Source organism: Prenolepis imparis, unplaced genomic scaffold (assembly GCF_030444845.1).
Source record: "Prenolepis imparis isolate NDT839.2.m4 unplaced genomic scaffold, iyPreImpa1.0 SCAF_7, whole genome shotgun sequence".
NCBI classification, from domain to species: Eukaryota; Metazoa; Arthropoda; class Insecta; order Hymenoptera; family Formicidae; genus Prenolepis; species Prenolepis imparis.
The window spans coordinates 19,523,493-19,546,285 of NW_028141165.1; the positions used below are offsets into that span (position 1 = coordinate 19,523,493).

Genomic DNA, 22,793 nt, shown 5'->3' on the forward strand with positions numbered 1-22,793 from the left:
TAGTGGAGACATGAAATAAGACACATCTGATTCACTTATTGTTACATTAGAAGTTCTACAAAAAAGATTAGACGAGTGTCTTCCTAAAATATATCTTTTAAGCCTATACTTAAAATCTAATGCCGTGGGGTGATCGTATGCACATCCAGTAGCCCGAATAAAGGAAAAAAAATGTTCAAGTAAGTCCTGATTCAGACGCCTCGTGATAACGTATTTCATGACAAAATTTTCATCGGAATACTTTTCTTTTAAATATATGAACAATTGTTCTAATGAATTATTACTAACAATAATTCCTTTTTGGAATAATAGTAATTTTTTATGCTTTCCGATTTTTATTTTGTGCATGAGATCCGTCATTTCGTACAAAATCGTATTTTGTTTTTGTAAATCAATGCCATACGCATTTTTACCTTCGTGTTTACCATACATATTCGAAGAATTAAAAACATCAAACCAATTATTGCATAATTTTATAAAATTAGATGTTTCTTTCCAATTTGTATTTTCTAAATAATGTTTCTGCCCACACCATTCAATCGCACAAGCTGTCTTATTTGACAATAATTGGGCAGCAGGAAGGACTTTTTGTCGCTCGGATCCTTTGACATCTAAGTGATATTGCGATATCGTAAATGCGACTTTTAAATCTTTAACATTTATCGCTAATACTTTTTCGATACATTTCTTATCTATTAGACGATCATCTATGTTGAATCCTTGATCGAGGAAGTGATTCCTTAGCAGTTTCAACAAATGCGGTGCATCTGCAAACACATAAACTCTTAAATCAGCGTTACAAGGATGCTGGAAAAAAGAGTTTTTAGGTGCAATCCCGATTTCTAATTCAGCCCACAAAGCCATATTACCCGGACCCATGTCGCTTACTACAGCAACAACTGTATATTCTATGTTATAAAGACATGCTATAATATTAAAGACAGTCTCTTTGGTCATCGCTGTATCATAACAATAATAGACGGGTTGTTTCCAATTAGAAAATAAACTTCTAACCATAACACACTGACAAGTTTTGTGTGGCCCTACCACTTGTTGTGTCTCTTTTTCTATAGCTATTTTATTATTTAAATAAATTTCGTCAAATGTTAGGACCACTAATTTTTCAAACTTTTGCATGCCCCTACCCTTGAATTCCATGCAATGTAATATAGGAGTTAACACACCCACATTTATTTTTATTTGACTTGCCCACCTTCGGATCGTTGACAGACCAGGGAGCGGTATTTTTATAACGTTTCGCAAATACCGATAAGCCTTCGGGCTAATGCTTCTTAGTGATATCGCACTTGCAATATCTTCGGAAGACCAGACGACACGTTTCTTCTGTGGATTGAGCAGCATTTTAATCTGCCCTGGCGTAAATACTTGCTTCAGTATTCTGTACATATTTTCATGAACTTTTTCTTTCATCTGATTTTCTACCCTTTTCTCGGACTGCATAAGCGCCTCCTTCGTTTTCGCCAACTCCAGTTGTAGATTTTTTCTGAAAGTATATCATGAAATAAATATAAATCACTATATGATATATCGATTGCGTTAAAATATACAAAAATATATAAAGTATAATAAGTATAAAAATTAAAGGCTCTCGGTATATAAATACAAATATAATAAATAACTAGGCAAATAAGATTTAATTTATATTTAGATGATTAATTTTTATATACTTTATATATTTATATATTTTGTATACAAATATAAATAATTAAACAAATAAAGCCAACGCGCGGATGAATTTTACGTATGCTAAGAAATTAAATTTAATTTTTGTGCACAAAGCACATTACTTTTTAGTATTTCACCAAGTATTAACATTAATTAATTGATCTTAATTTTGACATTTATTTAATAAAAACCTCCCTGCACCCCCCCTGAGGATATAGACGAGAAAAAATATCGAGGTATCGAGATATGAGACTAAGTAGCTCAGTTGGAAGAGCATTCGTTCTGCAAACGAAAGGTCTCGGGTTCGATTCCCGACTTAGACTCTCGCCTCGATATTTTTCTCGCCTATATCTTTAGGAGGGTACAGAGGAATTTTTATTAAATAAATCTCAAAATTAAGACCAATTAATTTATTTTAATACTTGGTGAAATACCAAGTAATGTGCTTTGTGCACAAAACTTAAATTTAATTTCTTATCATAGGCAAAATCCATCCGCGCGTTGACTCTTGTTTGCCTAGTTATTTATTATATTTGTATATAAAATATATAAATACATAAAGTATATAAAAATTAATCATCTAAATATAAATAAAATATCATAAAATTTAAATATATATTTGATTTCTTTTTTATAAATTTTGACTTGATTTATTTTTAATAAAAAATAATGAAATAAAGAATACAATTTGAACTTACACTATCGTAGGATAATCTACAGTAGCTGTTGTTATTATTGCATCTCCTGCAATGCTATCCAATGCTGCGGGTTGGGATTTAGCAGTCATCTTAGGTGCATCTTCGACACATGCATCAAATTCTTGAACCACATGCGATTCCTCAAATAAATGCAATGTGGGGATTGCATCCAATCTTAGCTTTCGTCCTCTTAAAGGAGAATATTGCAAAGTAATCTGCTGTGCAGGCTTGTCGTAGCACAATGTATCAAAGTGTTTAGAACATATCCTCCCTAAACAAAATAAACTGTATGTTACATTCACATCAATTTATTGACATTTTGACTTCTAATATAAATTTAGATTCGACTTCAAAACATGAACTATGACTCTATGTTCTCGATAAGGTTTAAGAATCGGATTAAATAATACGAAATTTGTTTGTGAAATTCGCCAAAAAAAATAATTTCTCGGTTGGAGTTCGCCTTGGGCTAATAAAGTTAACTATCGCGTACACGTTTAACACCTTTTATTTTATACTGCAGATTAAATTATTATAAGAGATTGTAACTGATTGTGACTTATTAATTTTTTCTAATACGTTAATATGAAATAACTGACTCTTACCATAAGTCGTATTTACTTCATTTTTGCACACTTCACGCCACTTTGCAGCAATTGCGTCATCTTTGGGAAACCTAAAATATTTCACTGGCTTTCCTTCTATTGTTATTCCTTTTCGGTAAGAATTGTTGCAACCTTTCACTGCACAAGCACTCATTGTCACAGCGCACAGCACACACAATGTAAAAAGCAACAACAACGTCAACAACCACGCGTTTGTATGCCTGCAACAGCCATATTTTATCGGGCCGAAGTGATCCGAACGTAGCCGAGGCTGTACGAATGTGACGTAGGCAGGCTGCTGCGCAAGAATGTCCTAAATTCGTCCATCGGAAGAGCATACCCTTGTATTTATATCATGAGGAGCTCCATGTGCAACGCGCCGCGAGAAGTGAGAATTGTTCGGAGATGGAGACTTTGACAGAGGACATGTAAGTACGCGTAAAACGATAGTAATATCGCCAATTTAATTTGACGGAACAGGAACTATGTACATTTTTATTTACAGTTCTATGCACACGCGGAAGGCACGATCGGCGCGGAGGAGACGCGGAGCACGTGCTCTATATCGACGGCTTCGTATCCGCGGAGGTCATCGGCGGAAGTGGCACGATCTTGACGACCGGGCGCGTCAGTTCACCGACGGAGGTCCGGACCTTAACAACGCGGACGCGGCCATCGTCTCCGGTGTGCAGCCGAGTAATTCGAGCGAGCGGCCAGCGGCACGGCGGCGTGCTCTCCCCTTTCACCAGGCAGAGCTGTCCCTCATGGATGGCTCCGCGGTTGACCCACCACTTTGGCCGAGGGGTCAGTGCCTGGAGATACTCCCTGGCCCAACGCTGCCACAGGTGGTCGCGCATCTGCTGCAGTAGACGCCATCGGCTCAGTCGGTTGGGGCCCACATCCACCAATGACGGTTCCGGGATGGGGAGCAGGGGGCCACCCACCAGGAAGTGCCCCGGGGTGAGGACGCCGAGGTCCTCGGGATCGTCGGACTTGCCGAGGTCGAAGCTTGCCTTAATTCAAGGCCTGGAGCGGCCTTGAATTAAGGCAAGCTTCGACCTCGGCAAGGAGCGTAGTGAGCTCCTCGAAGGTGAGCTTTGATTCGCCGATTGTCCGGCACAGGTGGTGCTTCACGCTTTTCACGGCCGCTTCCCAAAGGCCGCCAAAGTGGGGTGCTGAAGGTGGGTTAAAGGACCACTGGATTCCCTCGTCGGCGAGGCGCCCGATGATTGTGAGAGCCTCGCGGCCGGCTGCCCTGAAGAGCTCCCGTAGCTGCCTGTCTGCGCCTACGAAGTTCGTGCCGCAGTCACTGTGCACGATAGTGCACAGTCCGCGGCGCGACACGAACCTACGGAATGCTGCCAGGAAGGCGTCGGCGGAGTAATCGCTGGCGACCTCCAAGTGCACAGCGCGGGAGCTGAAACAAACGAATACTACGAGGAAACCTTTGTAGGCCTTGTGTCCGCGGGCTCTCGAGGTTCGAAGCCAGACAGGTCCAGCAAAGTCCACGCCGGTGAACTGGAATGGCCGGCTCGGGGTGACACGCTCCCTCGGCAGGTTCCCCATCATAGGCTGCATGGTCGCCGCCCGCCATCGCACGCATGGAGGACATCGGTGGATGTGATGACGCACCAACTGACGGCCCCTCGGGATCCAAAAGCGCTGCCGGACGTTCGCCAAGGTGGATTGGACCCCTCCGTGCAGCGTACGTCGGTGACAGGCGTCTTTCACCAGGTAAGTCAGGTGAGACTCCGAAGGTAATAGCATAGGGTGACGTTGATCCTCGTCGAGGAGCGAGTGTTTCAGGCGTCCTCCAACCCGCAGAATGCCCTCAGCGTCCGTCATCGGGTTCAATTTGCGAAGTGGGCTGCGACCCGGCAGCGGTCTTCCTGCACGTAGGTCCACCAGCTCCGAATGGAAAGCCATACGTTGGACCACTCGGATCCAGCGAGCGAGGGCCGCCTCCAGCTCTTCAGCAGCAAAGGGCACTGGTGCGGCTTCTTGGTTTGCGGCGCATAGCCGATGTTTTCGCCAACGCCATAGCCACGCCGAGACGCGAAGCAGGCGGCGAAGGCTCGAGAATCGCAAGAATTCGTCAGGTTCACGTTCCTGGGCGGCCGCGAGGCATCGAGGCAGACGTCGCTCCGGCAGGTCCTCATCGTCGATGAGCCTAAGATCCGTCGGCCAGGTCGTTTGAGGCTCCCGGAGGTAACACGGACCATGCCACCACAGCGGATGATCCAGTAGTTCACTCGGCGAAACTCCCCGGGAAGCGCAGTCGGCTGGATTCTCCCGACCAGGTACGTGGCGCCAGGTGGCGTTTGGGTTAATTCTCTGAATCTCACTGACTCGGTTTGCCACGTATGTACTCCACCTTGCAGGATGGCCGCGCACCCAGCTGAGCGTGACCGTGGAGTCTGACCACAGGTGTACCGCCGAAGGTGGCAGATCCAGGAGGCTACGATAGTGCTCGGCCAGTTTGGCCAGCAGGGCTGCGGCGCAGAGCTCCAAGCGAGGGAGCGAGACTCGCTTCAGCGGCGCGACCTTCGAGCGGCGACCAGGTTGATGACAGGGACGTCGTCGCCGGCCCGCAAGTAGATGACGGCGGCATAGGCGAGCTCCGAGGCGTCTGCGAACCCATGGAGCTGCAGAGTGCCCCTGTGGTTTTCGCAGCCAAACCAGCGCGGCTGTCGGATCCTTTCCAGCAGCGGCAGCTCCTCCGCCAGTTGGGTCCATGCGGCGGCTTCCTTCTCGGCTAGCGGAGCGTCCCAGTCGAGATGCTAGATCCACGCAGTTTGCACCAAAAGTTTGACTCGTATTATGATGGGAGCCAACCAACCCAGCGGGTCGAAGAGACGCGCCGTTTGCGAAAGGATCGACCTCTTCGTGGGCGTGATGTGTGGAGCCCGTTGGATAGCGAGCGCAAAGTCGTCGCTCGTCGGATTCCAGCGCAGCCCAAGGACGGAATGCTCGATCGACGGCATCTGAGCGCCGATGGTGTTCTGCAAACGGTGCTCGAGAGGAACGTCCTTCAGGAGCGCTTCATGGTTTGCGGCCCACTTTCGCAGAGGGAAGCCGCCCGTCATGCAAAGCGCTGACATCTGCTCTGCCAATTGGTGACCTGTCACCACGTCGTCCGCTCCGGTAAGGACGTCGTCCATGTATATACGTGTTATCTGATCGCGTCGGCCGCGAACGGGAACCTCTCCCTCTCGTCCTCCGCGAGTTGATGCAACACACGTATAGCGAGATACGGCGCGCTAGCCAGCCCGTATGTCACGGTGTTGAGGCGATATTCTGATGTCTGCTCTTCTCCCCACAGGATACGCTGGAGATCGCGGTCCGCAGGATGTACCGCGATTTGCCGGTACATCTTCTCCACATCGGCGACGAAGATGTAGCGGAAGCGGCGCCAACGTGTAAGGACATCTGACAGCGCCGGCAGCAGGTTCGGTCCAACGTGAAGTGAGGCGTTGAGTGACGCACCGGCCCTGATGCGCGATGACCCGTTGAAGACCACGCGAATCTTGGCCTCGGACCCGGAGCCTCGTAGAACACCGTGATGCGGCAGGTAGTAGAGCGGTGTCCTGGGAGCCAACGGTGAATCGGTGACCGGCGACATGTGTCCGAGCGCGGCGTAGTCGCTCATGAAGGGGCGGTATTTGTCACCGAAATCATGGTCGCGAGAGAACCGACGCGTCATGACCTCCAGGAGACGTGACGCGGCGCGGCGAGTGGAGATCAGATCGGGCAGCTCTTGGCGCACAGGTAGGCGCACCTGGTAGCGTCCATCGGTCAGTCTCTCGTACGTACGCGAGAAGTGTTCCTCGCACTCAGTTTCATCGGCGGTCAGCGGTAATGGGGCGCGTGGAGGCTCTTCCGCTTCCCAGAAGCGGCGCACTAAGTCACTGAGTTCGTCGACGGCTGAGCACTGCACCGACGACACGGTAGTCGCGGCGTGGGCGACCCCAACGGAGCCGATCAACACCCAGCCGAAGCGAGTCAGCTGGGCACCCGGTTCGCGCGGTGATCCGCGGAGGAGGTCCGGTAAGGCTAGGTCCAAATACACGTCGGCACCGAGAAGCAGTTCCACGAGGTCTTGGCGGCGAAAATCAGGATCCGTGAGGTTGAAGCCGTCGAGGTGAGACCACGAACGCGCCCTGCCTTCCGACGGGCCGCTGTACACGGCGAGACGCGGCAGCACGAGCGCTGAGACGGCGAGCGCGAATTGTCCGTCGCGAGAGGCCACGGAGAGCGCGACCCGACCGCGGGAGACACCCAACTGGACGCCACCCACCCCGAAGATGGCCACCGAAGACGGAGTTCGCGGCAGGCGAAGCCGCTGCGCCAAGGACTCGGCGATCAGCGATGTCTCGGCCCCGGTGTCGACTAGCGCGTGCACGACGTGACGGGTTCCGGCGCGGTCAGCCACTAGGACGCGGGCGGTCGCGAGCAACACCGGTCCGCACTCCGCGGGAGGACGTTCGGCCACATTCACTGTCGCGGATGCACTGGGTTCACTGGCTGTCAAAGCGGCGACGGCGAACGACTCGTGCAAGGTCGTGTGGTGCCGACCCGAGCACTTGCTACACACTTTAGTCGACGAGCAGGCACTCAAAAGATGTCGTCCGAGGCAGTTCCAGCAACGCTGGTGAATCCCCACTAGTTCTCGTCTCTCCTGAGCCGTCTTCTTCTTATAGGTATCGCAGTATGCGATAAAGTGTTCTTTCTTGCACAGGGGGCAGCTGCGGTTCGAGTCTGGCCCTGCTTCCGACATGGTTGGCACGAGCTGAGCGGCTAGACCTTTCCGGCTTGGACGGCTTACTAGGCGCCTCTGCGTCGACTGCTAGGAGGACGTCCTGCGTCATCAGCTGCTCCTGCAAGAACTCGCGGAGCGTGTCGTACGAGGGGGGCTCGGATGACTTCCCGAGCGAGCTCTCCCACTCGCGCTTGGTCTCGCTGTCCAGGAGTCCCACTACCAGGTGCACGAAGAGGTCGGTGCAGTTGCTGATCGGCCTATCGATGCCCTCCAAAGCTCCGACGGTCGTGAGGACGCAGTGGAAGATCCGGCGGAGTCCAGCGGCTGAGGGCGTCTTCATCCGTTGCAGCGACGTGAAGGCATTAAGGTATGATCTTACCAAGAGCCGCTTGTTTTCAAAGTGGGAGCTCAGCATGTCCCAGGCGCGCTCGAAATTGTCCTCCGTGGTAGGTAGGTTTTTGATCAAATGTTCGGCGTCACCTTTCACACTGGTCTTCAGGTATTGAAGCTGATCGACCTTTAACAAGGAGGGCTCCTCAGTCACCATTGATCGGAAGAGGTCGCGGAAAGACGGCCAGTCTTCAAACTTGCCGGAGAACTGAGGAAGCTGCATCCGCGGCAGTGGTTTGCGCGACGATGTAATGTCTCGCACCCGTTCGGCAGGTACTATCTCCGTCGGTGCGGTAAGTCTCCGCTCCATCTCGCCAAGGTCGGTGCGCTGCTGAATATACGCGACCTCCACGAGACTGAAGAAATCCTCCGTCTGATACGCATGTTTTTTCAGCTCCTTCCAAAAGTCTGCACGAAGCTGCTTGTGCTGTTCGGTGAACGCGCTCCACTTCTCGTCCAGGAGGCGTATAGCAGCGTGAACGCTGTCTACGGACAACTTGGCCCGATCTTCCGAAGGTTATCGAGGGACCGCGATATACGCCCGTAGATCTCGTGCTGGTCATCGATCATCTGCTCCATATCGTCGTTGTCCATACCCACCGCTGACAACTACGTACACGAATGCTGGCTGCGACGGAAGCGCGAAAATATCCGGCTCGAAGGACCAAAAGATGTTCGGAATCTTTAAAGAGTAGTCATAGCGGTAACGCGCGCACACGATAAAGTCAGGTATGCACACAGACTGACGACACAAAAAAATCGAAGACTTGATTTTACACAAAATAAACAGCACTATATTTACAGAATGTAATTTACAGAGTTTTTGCGCGACGAACTAAGGTCGCGCCGACGCGGAGCGCAGTTGCAAGAAGTGCAACAACGAGAACAAGAGTATTGCCCGCGAAAAAGCGCGGTACAAAGTACTTTTTAGAGAACGCTCGTTATCGATCCGCACAGAAGGCCTCAAGACAAGAGAGTGTTTGTTCGACGGGCAAACGGCTTTATCCCGCCGACCTTCGAGAAGGTTCCGAAAATCAACGAACTTTTGATTTCGTTACGTGGCGATATGGAATCCTCTGGAGAGTCGGAGGACAAAACCGTTTGTTATCATCGTTTGTTTGTGTTTAACGACGATTTTAACAGCGACGGTATTTCGAGCGCGGGAAAGCGCGCTACGGCGCGCGGTGGCGATTGGCGCACCGGCGGCGCCGCGCGAAGCCGCGCAAAATACGAAAGCGAGAAAAGCGCAATTATTGCCCCCTTAGTTTCGGTACCCGCAAACCGGAGTTTATTGCACACGCATTCCCTTTCTCTTCCCCTTTCTCTTCCCTTTCTCTTTCCCCCCCTCTCTCTCTCCCTCTCCCTCTCCCTCTCCCTCTCCCTCTCCCTCTCCCTCTCCCTCTCCCTCTCCCTCTCCCTCTCCCTCTCCCTCTCCCTCTCCCTCTCCCTCTCCCTCTCCCTCTCCCTCTCCCTCTCTCTCTCTCTCTCTCTCTCTCTCTCTCTCTCTCTCTCTCTCTCTCTCTCTCTCTCTCTCTCTCTCTCTCTCTCTCTCTCTCTCTCTCTCTCTCCTCAACACCAATGATATTAGCTTATGTCCTTCTCGAAGTAAAAAGACTTTCGTTTAAAACATTTTTTTAATATTTAAATGGCTAAATTAAAATGAGTCATCTTGTATATATACAAGATGTTTTATTTAACTCTTACACTTCAAATAACTTTTTTATTTTTGATTGTACAACAAAATTTTTCAAATGAAAGAGTTGTTTAACTTGAAAGAAGATAGAAGATGCCGCTACTGATATTTTTTTAAAAGGCTCTTTTTAATGTTATTTATGTTTTTTAAATGGAACTACTATATATTTTTTATATAAATTGGTTTTACGTAATATTCTATATGAAAAATTATAACGATAGAATGATCAAAAAATGAAAATAATTTACGAGATATTTTAAACTTTAATTTGACATAATCTTACGTAAATTATGAAATATCTCGTAAAATATTCATTTTTCGATCTTACCTTAATATTTTTATGCACAAAATAATAAGAAGAATCGATTGGTGCAAAGAAAACACATAGTTATTTGTAAGAAGAAATATGTAATTTATAACTATCGGCTACATTTTTTAAACAATTTGATATTTTTTACACCAATCGATTCCTCTTATTATTTTGTGCATAAAAGTATTAAGGTAAGATTGAAAAATGAATATTTTACGAGATATTTCATAATTTACGTAAGATTATGTCGAATTAAAGTATAAAATATCTCGTAAATTATTCATTTTTGACTATTCTACCCCTATAACTTTTTATACAGATTTTGCGTAAAATTGATTTATATTAAAAAAATATAGTAGTTCCATTTAAAAAAACATAAATGACCTTTAGATCACCTTGAAAAGAGCTTTTTAGAAAAATGTCAGTAGCGGCATCTTCTATCCCCCTTTAAATCAAACTTAATTTTTATTCAACTTAATTTTTATTCAAAGTTAATTTTTATTCAACTTAATTTTAAAAATCAAATTTATTATATGATTAATATATGCGAATTATTTTAAAAAATAACTAAAAATAATATCGTAATAGTAGAAAAAAATTAAATTATTTACATAATTATTAATATTTAATATTTTCTTTTTCAGAGATCCAACGGGATAATAAACTAAGTGGAAAATAAGCTAAACATAACATTGAATTAAATTTTAATTTCATTTATTTAATTATTTAATTACAATTGGCTTTAACTTGAATTGAAATTAATTTTAACCTGATTTGAAATTAACTTTGATTTGCATTGAAATTGGCCTTATCTTGGATTATAATTGGCATTAATCTTGGATTGAAATTGGCTTTGACTTGGATTGAAATTGGCTTTAACTTGGATTGAAATTAGTTTTAACTTGGATTGAAATTGGCTTTGACTTAGATTAAAATTAACTTTAACTTGGATTATAATTGGCTTAATCTGGTATTGAAATTAGCTTAATCTTGGATTAAAATTGGTTTTGATTTAGATTAAAATTGGCTTTGACTTGGATTGAAATTGGCTTTGACTTGGATTAAAATTGGCTTTGACTTGGATTGATATTGGCTTTGACTTGGATTGAAATTGACTTTAACTTGGATTAAAATTGGCTTTGACTTGGATTGAAATTGGCTTTGACTTAGATTATAATTGGCTTAATCTTGGATTAAAATTGGCTTTGACTTGGATTATAATTGGTATTGACTTGGATTGAAATTAGCTTTGATTTGGATTGTTGAATTAAAATTACTTTTTATCAAATTGTTGAATTAAAATTATTTTTAATTTTTAAATTAACGTCAAATTAAAATATAATAAAACTAATTTGATTATATATTAATAATTACATAATTATATTAAATTATTAAATTAAATTAATATCGAATTGATTAATTATTATTATTTTTATAAATTTTTAATCGAAATTAAATAATAATTATGCCTCGAAGAAAGATTGAAGAAGAAGAGGAATATCAACGTAATAAACGAGAAAAAAAGCAAAATATCAAGCTGAGAGACGAGAAAAAAAGCGAATAATATCTAAAAAAAATGATCAATATTTATCAAATACTAATGAAATTTATTCGAATATAAAACAAACTTCTGCAAATTTTTCCAAAAACGTAGTAATAGATACTCATGATTCAACCATTTTATTTAAACAAGTAATAAATTCTGTAGGTGAAATAGATATCACTGCATCTCAAGCGAATACATCAATTATTACAAATGTTTGTAATGTAATAAAAAATAGTAATGAAGTTAATGCGATAAATAATGGTATAAAATTATTTAATGTTAACGATAATATTAATATAATTAGAAATGTTCAAAACTTAGATATAGAAACTCCATTAAATAGCAATATTGTTTGTTCAATACCTAGCACCTCAAATGGATTAATAAACTTGGATAATAATAAGATTGAAAATTGTAATAATTTACATGAAATACCATCACAAAATATTATAATAGAAGATAAAGATCAAGAAATATCAAAATCAACGTCTATTAACATAATTAATAAAAGTAAACAAATAAGGTGGAACGAAAAAAATCGAACTTTACAAAAAGAATACACGGACATTAATACGCCTTACATTATTCAATTAGAAAATATTGTAGAACATTACATAGGAGAAATGAATTTATATTGCAAACATTGTGGTGCGAAACATTTTAATTCTGAAAAAATAGCTAATAAAGGTAACTCATTTAACGATTGTAGCCATGGAACTGTTGAATTAAATCCTTTACCTCAACCTCCATATGAACTTTATAAATTATTTACTGGAAATCATCCAAAATCAAACCATTTTTATAATCGTATTCGTGGTTACAATAATACATTTTCATTCGCGTCATTTAATGCAAACGTATCAGACTTTAGTGCGCAAAGACGTGGACCTTATTGTTTTAAAATTCAAGGACAAATTTATTATCAAATTAATACTGCATTGTATCCCTCACCTAACGAAATGCCAAGTTATGGTCAACTTTTTATCGTAGATAATAATGAAGCGACAGAATATCGGTTACATCGAAATTCGAATCTTGATGAAGAAATTTTACAATCAATAGATAATATAATGCGTACGAATAATATTTTTGCACAATCTTATCGAATGATGCATGAAGAAATTCAAATGCAACAGCAAATAACTGAAAATAATAGTATACGTGAATTAAAATTGGGATTTTTGACAAAAAAGGGCATTGATCGTGGCCGATATAATGTGCAAAAAGTAAATGAAGTTGCAGCAGTTTTTTCTACTACGGCAGATGGTGAAATTCCAGAAACTTATGTAACAATTTATAATAAAAATAATAAAACATTACAACAAGTCAGTACAATGAATCCAAATGTAGAATCATGGATTTATCCATTATATTATCCATATGGTAATCAAGGTTGGCATGATAATCTACAACGCAAGAATAGTAATAAAAGAGTAACTAGAGCTGCATACGTAAAATATCGAATAGCTATACGTGATAACAATGGCTTGTAGATAATTATATAAAAGTTGAAAAAGACCGAATTAATTATTGTAAATACAATCAAAAACAATTACGAGCTGAGACTTATCAAGGATTAATTGATTATTTAGCAAACGCCGCCAATAATAACGATGCTCACATTGGAAAAATTATTATACTTCCATCAACATTTGTGGGTTCACCGCGTAATATGTTGCAACATTATCAAGATGCGATGGCTATCGTTCTGAAATATGGAAAACCAGATATCTTTGTTACTATGACTTGTAACCCAAATTGGCGAGAAATTAAAGAAAATTTACTTCCAAATCAACAACCTGCAGATAGGCCAGATATATGCACTCGGGTATTTAATAAAAGAATTATTTAATCGATGTTATGTTAGGCAAAAATTTTTTGGTGAAGTTTTAGCATACGTTTATGTAATAGAATTTCAAAAACGTGGATTACCACATATACATTTGTTGATTACATTAAAACAAAATTGTAAGATATCAAATTCTGAAATAGTTGATAAATTTATTTCTGCAGAAATTCCTAATCCTAATGAAAATGAAAGATTACATAATGTTGTAATGAAACATATGATTCATGGGCCATGTGGAGATTGGTGTTTAATAAACGATAAATGTTCGAAACATTTTCCAAAACCATTTCAATCTGAAACAACTATGGATGAAGATGGTTATCCACAATATCGTCGAAGAAATAATGGATTACTATACGAAAGACCTGGACGATACGTTGTTGATAATCGATACGTTGTTCCATTTAATCCAACACTCTTACTTCTTTTTAATAGTCATATTAATGTTGAAATAGTATCGAGTATACAATCTGTAAAATATTTGTATAAATATATTTATAAAGGTCATGATGCTGCATCTGTAGTTATTGGAGAAAATGTAGATAAAACAATAAATCATGATGAAATTCAAGATTTTATCGAAGCTCGATATGTCGGGCCCGTGGAAGCATGTTGGCATATTTTAAGCAAACCTTTGCAAGAAAAAAGTCACGCTATATTCCGTTTACCAGTTCATTTACCAAACGAACATAATGTGATAATCGATGAGAATATTAATAATAATGCGATAAAATTTGCTGTAGAACGAGTAACAATGTTATTAGATTATTTTGAGTTAAATGCTCGAGATGAGGAAGCAAAACAATATTTATATAGTGATATTCCATCTCATTATGTATTTAAAAAAATTACAATTAATGGCAGAACTATTAATCGATGGGAGAAACGTCAAAGATATTTTAATTGTATCGGTCGTATGTATTCTGTTAGCCCATCTCAAATAGAATTGTTTCATTTACGTATACTTTTACTACATGTTAAAGGAGCTACGAGTTTTCAAGTATTAAAAACAGTTAATAACGAAATACATCAAACTTTTATCGATGCATGTTTAGCATTAGGACTCATAGAAGATGATGAAGAATGATATCGTGCAATAAATGAAGCAAAAGTTTGGATGATGCCAAGACGACTTCGTAATTTATTCGTAAGAATTTTGATTCATTGTCAACCAGTTCATCCGAAAAAATTATGGGATGAATTTAAAAAAGATATGTCGGAAGATTATACAAGACGATTTGGACCTATAATAGGAATAAAGAAACTTTATAATTATGTTATTAATTTACTTCAAAAAGAAGGATCCAATATTGCTAATTTTCCTGAAATGGAACAAGAAATAGAGGAACAAGAAATAAATGACGAACAGATTGAAGAAGATACATCGATAGGTATGCGACAATATGAACAATTAAACACAGAACAAAAAGAAATTGTTGATACTATTTTAATAGCAACAACAAGTAATAATAGTAATAACTGTTTTTATATTAATGGTCCAGGTGGATCTGGTAAAACTTTTATTTATCCTCTTTATTTAACCTTGTATTATCTACTTAAAAGTAGAGAAAAAATAGTTAATACAATGGCATTTACCGGTATTGCTGCAACATTACTTCCAAATGGTAAAACAATACTCAAAGTTTTTGGATTACCTGTACCTCTTTTCGCCGATTCTACATCGAACATTAAAGTTCAATCTAAAGAAGCTGAAAATTTAAAACTTGTAGATGTTTTCATTATAGACGAAGCTCCTATGGCACCACGCTATATATTAGAAATAATGGATCGAACACTACGTGATATAATGCAAAATGATTTATATTTTGGTGGTAAAATCGTTCTTCTTGGTGGAGATTTTAGACAATTATTACCTATAAAAGAAAAAGCTACGCGTTCTGAAATTATTAATTTATCAATCAAATTTAGTATTCTATGGAAGCAATTTAAAATATTTTCATTAACACAAAATATGAGAACTTTACCACAAGAAAAAGAATTTGCACAATTTTTAATAAATTTAGGTAATGGTTCTTTAAATGATCCTTCAGATAATATCAATATTCCAGAAAAATGTATAGCAAACGTAAATTCGAATATGGTTGAAGACATGTATGGTGACATTATAAAACGTAAACAATATAAAACTATGACTAATTATGTTATATTATCTGCAAGGAATGTCAATGTTGATGAAATAAACGAAAAAGTAGTAAATTTGTTGGATGAAACGACAGAGAGAGTTTACACAAGTATAGACACTCTTGAAACAACTGGAGATAATCAAGATATATATGAAACAATTCCGATAGAGTATCTCAACTCTTTAAACCCAACGTGTCTTCCACCTTATGAATTACGCTTAAGAAAATACACTATTATCATGCTTATTAGAAATCTTAGTATCAGCGAAGGTTTATGCAATGGTACCAGATTATTAGTTTTAGATTTAAATAATAATTTATTACGCTCTGAAATTTTAACAGGTAAAAGATTGGAGAAATAGTTTTTCTTAATCGTATTACTTTATATTGTGAAAATGTATATCCATTTACTTTCAAAAGAAGACAATTTCCAGTAAAACTGGCATTTGCTATGACAATAAATAAATCACAAGGACAAACTTTCGACAAAATTGCAATAGATCTTCGAAAAGATATTTTTAGTCATGGACAACTATATGTCGCATTTTCACGAGTTCGTTCTTGGGATTCTTTGAAAGTTTATTTAAGAGATGATAATCAATCTAAAAATATAAAAAACTATGTTTATAAAGAAATACTTGATTAATAAAACATAACAAATAAATGAGTGATATATGATTATATTATAATAACATCAAAAAATGACAAATAATAAATAAAAATTGAAAGAAATATTGTTTCAAATGTTTGATTTAATTAAAAATTGATAATTATTTTTTATACCATTTTAATTGCATCTGAAATAAAAATGAAAAAAATTAAATAAAAAATTTTAATATTAATATTAATTTTTTTTTAATTAAAGAATGCAAAATTTATATTTTAATTAAATCTTAAATGTATTTTGCATCGTAAACGATTAGCGATGATTTCTTTTAATTCAATCATATTTTAAAATTTATCATTAGATTTTGTTTTAATTTGTTATTAACAGATGGAATTATCCTATATGATTTAAATATTTAAAAAATCTATTGATTATATGTAGGCGGAAAAAAAATGAGATTTTTTATTTATTATTATAATTTTTAAATATATTATATGTATAATAATCTTATAATGATTTTATAATGATGTTAAATAATAAAATGAAAGAAAAAGAAATTAAAGAATTAAAATGTTCATTGTTAATTATGATATTTTAAATATTTTTATATATATGTATATTTATTAAGAATTATTGAGAATTATGGAATGATCGTAAAGGCGCGCGCGTTAGCGCGCGTTGCGAGCTAGTCCTATATGAAAAAAGGCATGTGACTCTTGAATTGTTGCCGTTTTCCGCGATGCCGATTGGTTCTTTCGATGCGCCCAGTTCATGTCATGAGCAGCTGTCACTTGTGTTAATTTGTGGTTATTTGCAAATTGACAGTTCGCATAAAAAGTCTAAAATCGTATAAATAAGAAGTCTTTTAAATTAAATTAATAAATGTATTAAATGTAAACAGCGTTACTTCTATCACCAACTTTTTTAGACATATGTGTATATATTTTGAAATATTAGAAACTAATCTATTTGCAAAAATATTACTTACATTTTCTCTGATTTTAAAAATTAATTTTCTGTAATTAAATTTATTTTTTATATATACTTATATATATTCTTATTTCTTATTTATTTCTTTTATTACACACAGAATGCAACAGTGTGTTGCATCAACAACTACACTGAAAAAAAATTATTAAATTCAAATAAAAATCTATTTCAAAACTCCTTAATAAATCATTTATTTAATACTAATAACATTGATTTGATATATTATTTGTTCTCATTTCTTATTTATTTTAAATTAATGATACAATTTTTTAATTATCAAACATTTTAATTATTTAATTTAATTAAATTAAACTTAATTAAACTTAATTAAAATTATTTTAATATATAATTTGCAATTTAATTTTTCTTTTCTTTCTTATCCTCAATTTTCTTTTCTTCCTTATCCTCAATTTTCCTCTTTCTTGGAGTTCGTGTTGCCTTTAATAGCGCTGCTATGGACATTTGTCCTTCTATTTTTTTTATGTCTTTTAAATTGTTAGTTGCCAAATATGGTGGAACAGCTGTAAAATTATAAAGATAATAAATTATTTAATATTATAAGGCTTAAAAATTAATAAATTAATTATGAGTTAGAGAGAGCAAGGAGCCATAGCAAGATTTTTGTGCTACAATTAACACGTTTATTCTCGTGGTATAACAGAAGTATCAGTCTACTTTAGACCATCTTTAGTGTTATAAAAATTCAATGAATATTAAAATTGTCTTAATTACAACGCATAATATGGATTGCCACAAAAGTCAACGCAGAATTATAGATTGTCGCAAATTTTAAAAGTCAACGCAGAATATTCACGAAGAATGTAGATTGTAAGAATGTTTTTTCCTACTATAAAATAATATAGACACGGATATGAGTACTTTTATTGAATTTTTATAACACTAAAGGTGGTCTAAATAAAACCGAGATGTCTGTTATACCACGAGAAGAGAATAAACGTATTAATTGTAGCATGAAAATCTTGCTGTGGCTCCTTGCTCTCTCTAACTTATTGATGATTTAATAAATAAATAAATAAATTTTTGATTAAAGATTCAATATATGTTAAATAAAAAATAAAAAAAAGGCCCAAAAATATTCTAAAATACCGATATGTATATATATATATATATATATATATATATATATATATATACACTTATATATTGTTTACCTGTAGCACACATGGTTCCAACTATTTTTATTTTATCTCCTTTACTTATCTCCATTTCATAGTAATCGTCTTCGTTAAAATTTAAGATGTGCACTTCTAATTTGTATGTTCCATCAGTAACCGATTCGCAACCAATCGTTTTATTTAGTTTATTGTTATGAATAAGTGTGAAGTTTGTTTTGACGAATCCTTCTAATACTATAAAAAAAAAATACAATTTAATGTTATACAATATAAATATAGTAATAATGACAAAAATAATATAAATACAATAAAAAAACTATAAAAAATATATATTTGTTCTTAAAGAAAATTTCTTGTGTGTAAATATATGTAAGTTTATATGATGTTTATATGTATATATGTACATATGTATATATGTACATATGTATATATGTACATATGTATATGTACGTATGTACGTATGTATGTGTGTATGTATGCATGTACGCATGCATGCTTCATTTCAAGGCTCCTTTCGTAAGACAAGAGGAAGGTGTGGAATGTAGCCAATGCAATATGTGACTATGGCTGTTCTTCGGATTCTCCTTGACTCGCGAAAGAAGGCGCGAAACGAATGAACGAAAAAATTAATAAAACTTACCAATACATTCTGTACTATTAAGTACTTCGCTCAGTTGAATTGATACTGGATTATGTATTGTAATCTTGGGCACATATTGCCCCAAATTATCAATTATACTATTACTACGTATTAGTAATTCGTATGTAGTGTTTCCATTGTTAAATTGGGCAGCCTTAGGCATCCTAGCTTGTACACCATCTAAATGGATAATCTACAAAAACATTTTTTAATATTAAATGATAAAGTAATTTTGAATATAAATTATAGAAAAAAAAATTGAGATAATTTCTAACGTACGTAATTATATATATTATTATTGTATAAATGATAAATTCAAAGATAATATATATGATACATTAGATATAATTATATTATTATACATCAATTGAGGGACAAGATGGCTGCCGAGGTAGTGACAGGCGGTATGTAGTTAGATATAGTGTTATTTAGAATTATTTTTCATATTGTTTAAGGATATAATCTTAATTGTGTAATTCAATATATTTAAGTATGCTATAAATCAACTTTTGGATTCACTGGATTAATAGAAGTTACTGTACTGCGACTTGTATAGAGATATAAATAATATACTAAAGTTGTAATATTACACAGAATTTGTCTGTTATATATTGATTGAGGATATGATCTTAAATGTATACTCATGATATACTTAAATGTGTAATAATCCATAACTTTGATTTGTCGGATTGATGTAAGTTGTCGCACAGTGACTCGCATAGGATTATATAACTTAATTTGCTGCTGCTTTGACACATCGTACAAGGTTGTTTGCATATAATAGGTTTCCTGTAATTAAAACAAGATTATTTAGTCGTTATTTTTCATTTGGAAAGTTAAATTAGCCTATACTTACCAAATTATGTATAAAGTAGCATGAATTTGCTTGCTAAAGGCTGACAGTATAGCTGCTTGTATTCTGCGATTATATAGTTTTAGTTTATTTATAAACCAGGCATAATATCATTCGGAGCTGTTTGATATATTGATTGAGGGTATAATTCTTAAATATATATTTATAATATACCCAAGTGCGTTATAATCCGCAGTCTGTCTCTATGGATTATTAGAAGTTGCTGTCTGGTGACTCGCATGGGAACATATGAGTAGATTTTGTTGCTCTTCGGTACATCGCATTGGATTGCTAGGATATACTAAGCTTCCTGTAATTAATTGAGGATTATATTGTTATTTTTCGTACGATAGGCTAAATTTATTCATACTTACTGAATTTAAGGCTAAGATGGCATAAACGTGCTCGATGTTGGCTGTTAAATATATCTTCTGTATCCTGTGTTCATGTAATAATTTTTAGGTTATTATGTATAAGTTGAGTATGTCATTACTTAATTTGTTAATATAATATCTTAATTGATGCGTAATAGAAAGTTGGTCGTACCTCTGCGAGCAAGTATACACTGCCCCTGGGCTTTTTACTTATGCGTTGTCTTGATGCGATGATTGTGGAATGGCTCTCTGATACAAATATCATTTTTCCTTGATTCTTTGGAATACTGTAGGTTCTTGGAAGCCATCCATACGTTGAGATCGATCATTATAGTGTGGTGGCTGCATGCGAATGAAGGGAATCTGTGAAATAGAGATATTATTAAATCTGACTTGAAGATATATATATATATATATATACATATATTTTTTGATACGTGATTCTACTATTGGGTACAATCATTGAGAAATAGAGTCTCTGCATGTCGTTTAAACTGTACTATAATGATTTAATGCTTGCTGTGACAATTAATTAGAGAAATCTGATGTTAGATGATATTACATACAAATGAGGTTAGAGTACATATAGAATTTCTATTAACCTTGTATTTATTAGTTTTGTGCGCACTACCGCTTGATGAATGATTATTTTGTCAATAATAAGGATACTTACATTATATTGATCTTCGGTCTCTGAGGCACAGGTTAGTTGTCACTCTGAAGGTCCGTAAACTATAAAATTATTAGAGAGAAGACTCAGTGGTAAGCCTTGTATAGATAAGAAACTCGGTGTGGATTTTGATTTTGTCCAGTTATATTTTTGAACTTTGGAGAGGCGTAACTTTACTAACTTTGATCGGGCATAAATTATTTAAGCACTAGAGTGCTCGGCGGCTTCTTCTCTCTAACCAGAGAGAAGCCTGAGAGAGGCCATGCCAGCGATTTTCGTGGGACGCTTTTATTAGGCCGTACAGCAGCGCCGTGCATCCACTTTTAGGAATTGGAACTACGTATCCACATCCACTTTTCGATACCATCGATTATTTGGTTCATGTCCGTGCTAAATACATCCACTTTCATTTCTAGAAGTAAAATCTAAAATCATTTTTTACGCATGTGTGTCCACACATCTTATATCTATAAATTATAGATAAGAAATACATTTCGCGTATATAAATAAATTTAAAAAAAGATATATATATATTTTATATGCGATATTTTACATTTTAACATATACATATATGTATACACTACGTACGCGCACGGATGAATATATATTATATATATGTGCGCATATATACAATTAAAATAGTAAAAGTAAAATTATATAATTATATAATTAAAATTAAAATTATATAATTAAAATAGTAAAAGTAAAATTATAATTTTATAATATATTTATTTACTGAATTTTTGCAATTAAAAGACATCAAACACGACTTAAATCGGATAATTTTTGATTATTCATATATATTTATTAATTAAAAATTATCTGATTCATGCGTCATCGTGTGTTTGATGTCGTTCTAATAACTGTAAAAATTTCATTAATCTATTATACATTTACTTTCAAAAAGGTAAAATAAAAAATAAAGGTTTAAGTCCTTATATATTTCACAAGACATTTAAATTCGTAATTATATATTTGTTATTATATATATATATATGTATATATATATATATATATATATATATATATATATATATATATATATATATACGTATAGATTAATTATATTAAAGGTCTCCGGATGTCGAAGCGAGGACGAGAACGAGATCGTATCGTCAGTTTCGCAGTCTTTTACACGAGGCTTTCTTCATTTATAGTATTTCACGAATACATATGTATATGTATATGTCATCTTACTATAGAAAATAACATTTTTATAATTCGCATTTTGTCTGCTGAAAATAATTTTAATGGATTAAAGATTAAATCATCCGATTTATGTCGTGTTTGGTGTCATTTTAATCGCTAAAATTTCATTAATCCATTAAAATTATTTCCAAATCGATAAAATACAAATTAAAAATTTAATTTTTATGTATAAAATGTTTATATTCGCGTGAATTATCGTAGATAAGGGAAGGTTCCCGATCTCGTCGAAGCGAGAGCGAGAACGAATAAAGAGCGAACGAGATGACGTATCATCAAAGAGTTCCGAAGTCTCCTCGCGAGGCTTCCTTTATCTAATCTTTCATATATCATATGTCATGTTACTATAGAAAATAAAATTTTGATAATTCGCAATATATCGAATTGAAAATAATTTTAACGGATTAATGAGATTTTTGCGATTAAAATGACACCAAACACGACATAAATCGGATGATTTTTAATTAAAAGTAATTAAAATTTTGATTACATTTTTAATTAAAAATCATCCGATTTATGTCGTGTTTGGTGTCATTTTAATCGCAAAAGTCTCATTAATCCGTTAAAATTATTTTCAATTCGATATATTGCGAATTATCAAAATTTTATTTTCTATAGTAACATGACATATGATATA

General features: G+C 36.6%; 5 protein-coding genes and 1 non-coding gene across 7 annotated transcripts; 1 reads left to right on the forward strand and 5 right to left on the reverse strand.

Annotated features, from left to right (window-relative positions):
- Nucleotides 1–681: 681 nt before the first annotated feature.
- LOC145938906 (uncharacterized) lies at nucleotides 682–3,244 on the reverse strand. The gene is made up of 4 exons (XM_083042790.1): nucleotides 2,990–3,244; nucleotides 2,385–2,655; nucleotides 1,214–1,504; nucleotides 682–767 (listed from the first exon to the last, which is right to left on the reverse strand). Exons 1-4 carry the CDS (start codon nucleotides 3,141–3,143, stop codon nucleotides 704–706), a joined length of 780 nt encoding a protein of 259 aa, XP_082898916.1. The 5' UTR covers nucleotides 3,144–3,244; the 3' UTR covers nucleotides 682–703.
- On the forward strand, nucleotides 1,937–2,009 carry Trnaa-ugc (transfer RNA alanine (anticodon UGC)). Its single transcript has one exon. It is a non-coding gene; the product is annotated as a tRNA-Ala (tRNA).
- A 759-nt stretch (nucleotides 3,245–4,003) lies between the features above and the next one.
- On the reverse strand, nucleotides 4,004–5,725 carry LOC145938751 (uncharacterized). The gene has a single exon (XM_083042501.1). It carries the CDS (start codon nucleotides 5,723–5,725, stop codon nucleotides 4,004–4,006), a length of 1,722 nt encoding a protein of 573 aa, XP_082898627.1.
- A 44-nt stretch (nucleotides 5,726–5,769) lies between these two features.
- On the reverse strand, nucleotides 5,770–6,150 carry LOC145938752 (uncharacterized). The gene has a single exon (XM_083042502.1). The coding sequence runs from the start codon at nucleotides 6,148–6,150 to the stop codon at nucleotides 5,770–5,772; it is 381 nt and encodes a 126-aa protein (XP_082898628.1).
- An 11-nt stretch (nucleotides 6,151–6,161) lies between these two features.
- LOC145938753 (uncharacterized) lies at nucleotides 6,162–8,732 on the reverse strand. The gene is made up of 3 exons (XM_083042503.1): nucleotides 8,678–8,732; nucleotides 7,765–8,624; nucleotides 6,162–7,682 (listed from the first exon to the last, which is right to left on the reverse strand). Exons 1-3 carry the CDS (start codon nucleotides 8,730–8,732, stop codon nucleotides 6,162–6,164), a joined length of 2,436 nt encoding a protein of 811 aa, XP_082898629.1.
- Nucleotides 8,733–17,511: 8,779 nt separating this feature from the next.
- Nucleotides 17,512–21,059, reverse strand: LOC145938899 (uncharacterized). 2 transcript variants are annotated; one of them, XM_083042782.1, is made up of 9 exons: nucleotides 20,954–21,059; nucleotides 20,453–20,643; nucleotides 20,281–20,344; nucleotides 20,081–20,216; nucleotides 19,910–19,972; nucleotides 19,728–19,842; nucleotides 19,054–19,246; nucleotides 18,450–18,647; nucleotides 17,512–17,798 (listed from the first exon to the last, which is right to left on the reverse strand). In XM_083042782.1, the coding sequence occupies exons 6-9, from the start codon at nucleotides 19,809–19,811 to the stop codon at nucleotides 17,635–17,637; spliced, it is 639 nt and encodes a 212-aa protein (XP_082898908.1). In that variant the 5' UTR covers nucleotides 19,812–19,842; nucleotides 19,910–19,972; nucleotides 20,081–20,216; nucleotides 20,281–20,344; nucleotides 20,453–20,643; nucleotides 20,954–21,059; the 3' UTR covers nucleotides 17,512–17,634. The 2 variants fall into 2 exon arrangements, with proteins under 2 accessions (XP_082898908.1, XP_082898909.1); XM_083042783.1 differs by having other exon boundaries at nucleotides 20,883–20,965.
- Between the last annotated feature and the right edge of the window lie 1,734 nt (nucleotides 21,060–22,793).

Coding starts and splice junctions, on each gene's coding strand:
- LOC145938906 (XM_083042790.1), bottom strand. CDS start 3,143: ATGAGTGCTTGTGCAGTGAAAGGTTGCAACAATTCTTACCGAAAAGGA. Junction 2,656..2,989: donor TGAAGTAAATACGACTTATG/GTAAGAGTCAGT, acceptor TATTTTGTTTAG/GGAGGATATGTTCTAAACAC. Junction 1,505..2,384: donor GTAGATTATCCTACGATAGT/GTAAGTTCAAAT, acceptor ATATACTTTCAG/AAAAAATCTACAACTGGAGT.
- LOC145938751 (XM_083042501.1), bottom strand. CDS start 5,725: ATGGACCCAACTGGCGGAGGAGCTGCCGCTGCTGGAAAGGATCCGACA.
- LOC145938752 (XM_083042502.1), bottom strand. CDS start 6,150: ATGGACGACGTCCTTACCGGAGCGGACGACGTGGTGACAGGTCACCAA.
- LOC145938753 (XM_083042503.1), bottom strand. CDS start 8,732: ATGGACAACGACGATATGGAGCAGATGATCGATGACCAGCACGAGATC. Junction 8,625..8,677: donor CCAGCACGAGATCTACGGGC/GTATATCGCGGT, acceptor AGTTGTCCGTAG/ACAGCGTTCACGCTGCTATA. Junction 7,683..7,764: donor GCTCAGCTCGTGCCAACCAT/GTCGGAAGCAGG, acceptor GATACCTATAAG/AAGAAGACGGCTCAGGAGAG.
- LOC145938899 (XM_083042782.1), bottom strand. CDS start 19,811: ATGTGTCAAAGCAGCAGCAAATTAAGTTATATAATCCTATGCGAGTCA. Junction 19,247..19,727: donor ATCAATCCGACAAATCAAAG/TTATGGATTATT, acceptor ATGTTTTTGTAG/ATTATCCATTTAGATGGTGT. Junction 18,648..19,053: donor TAATAGTACAGAATGTATTG/GTAAGTTTTATT, acceptor TTTTTTTTATAG/TATTAGAAGGATTCGTCAAA.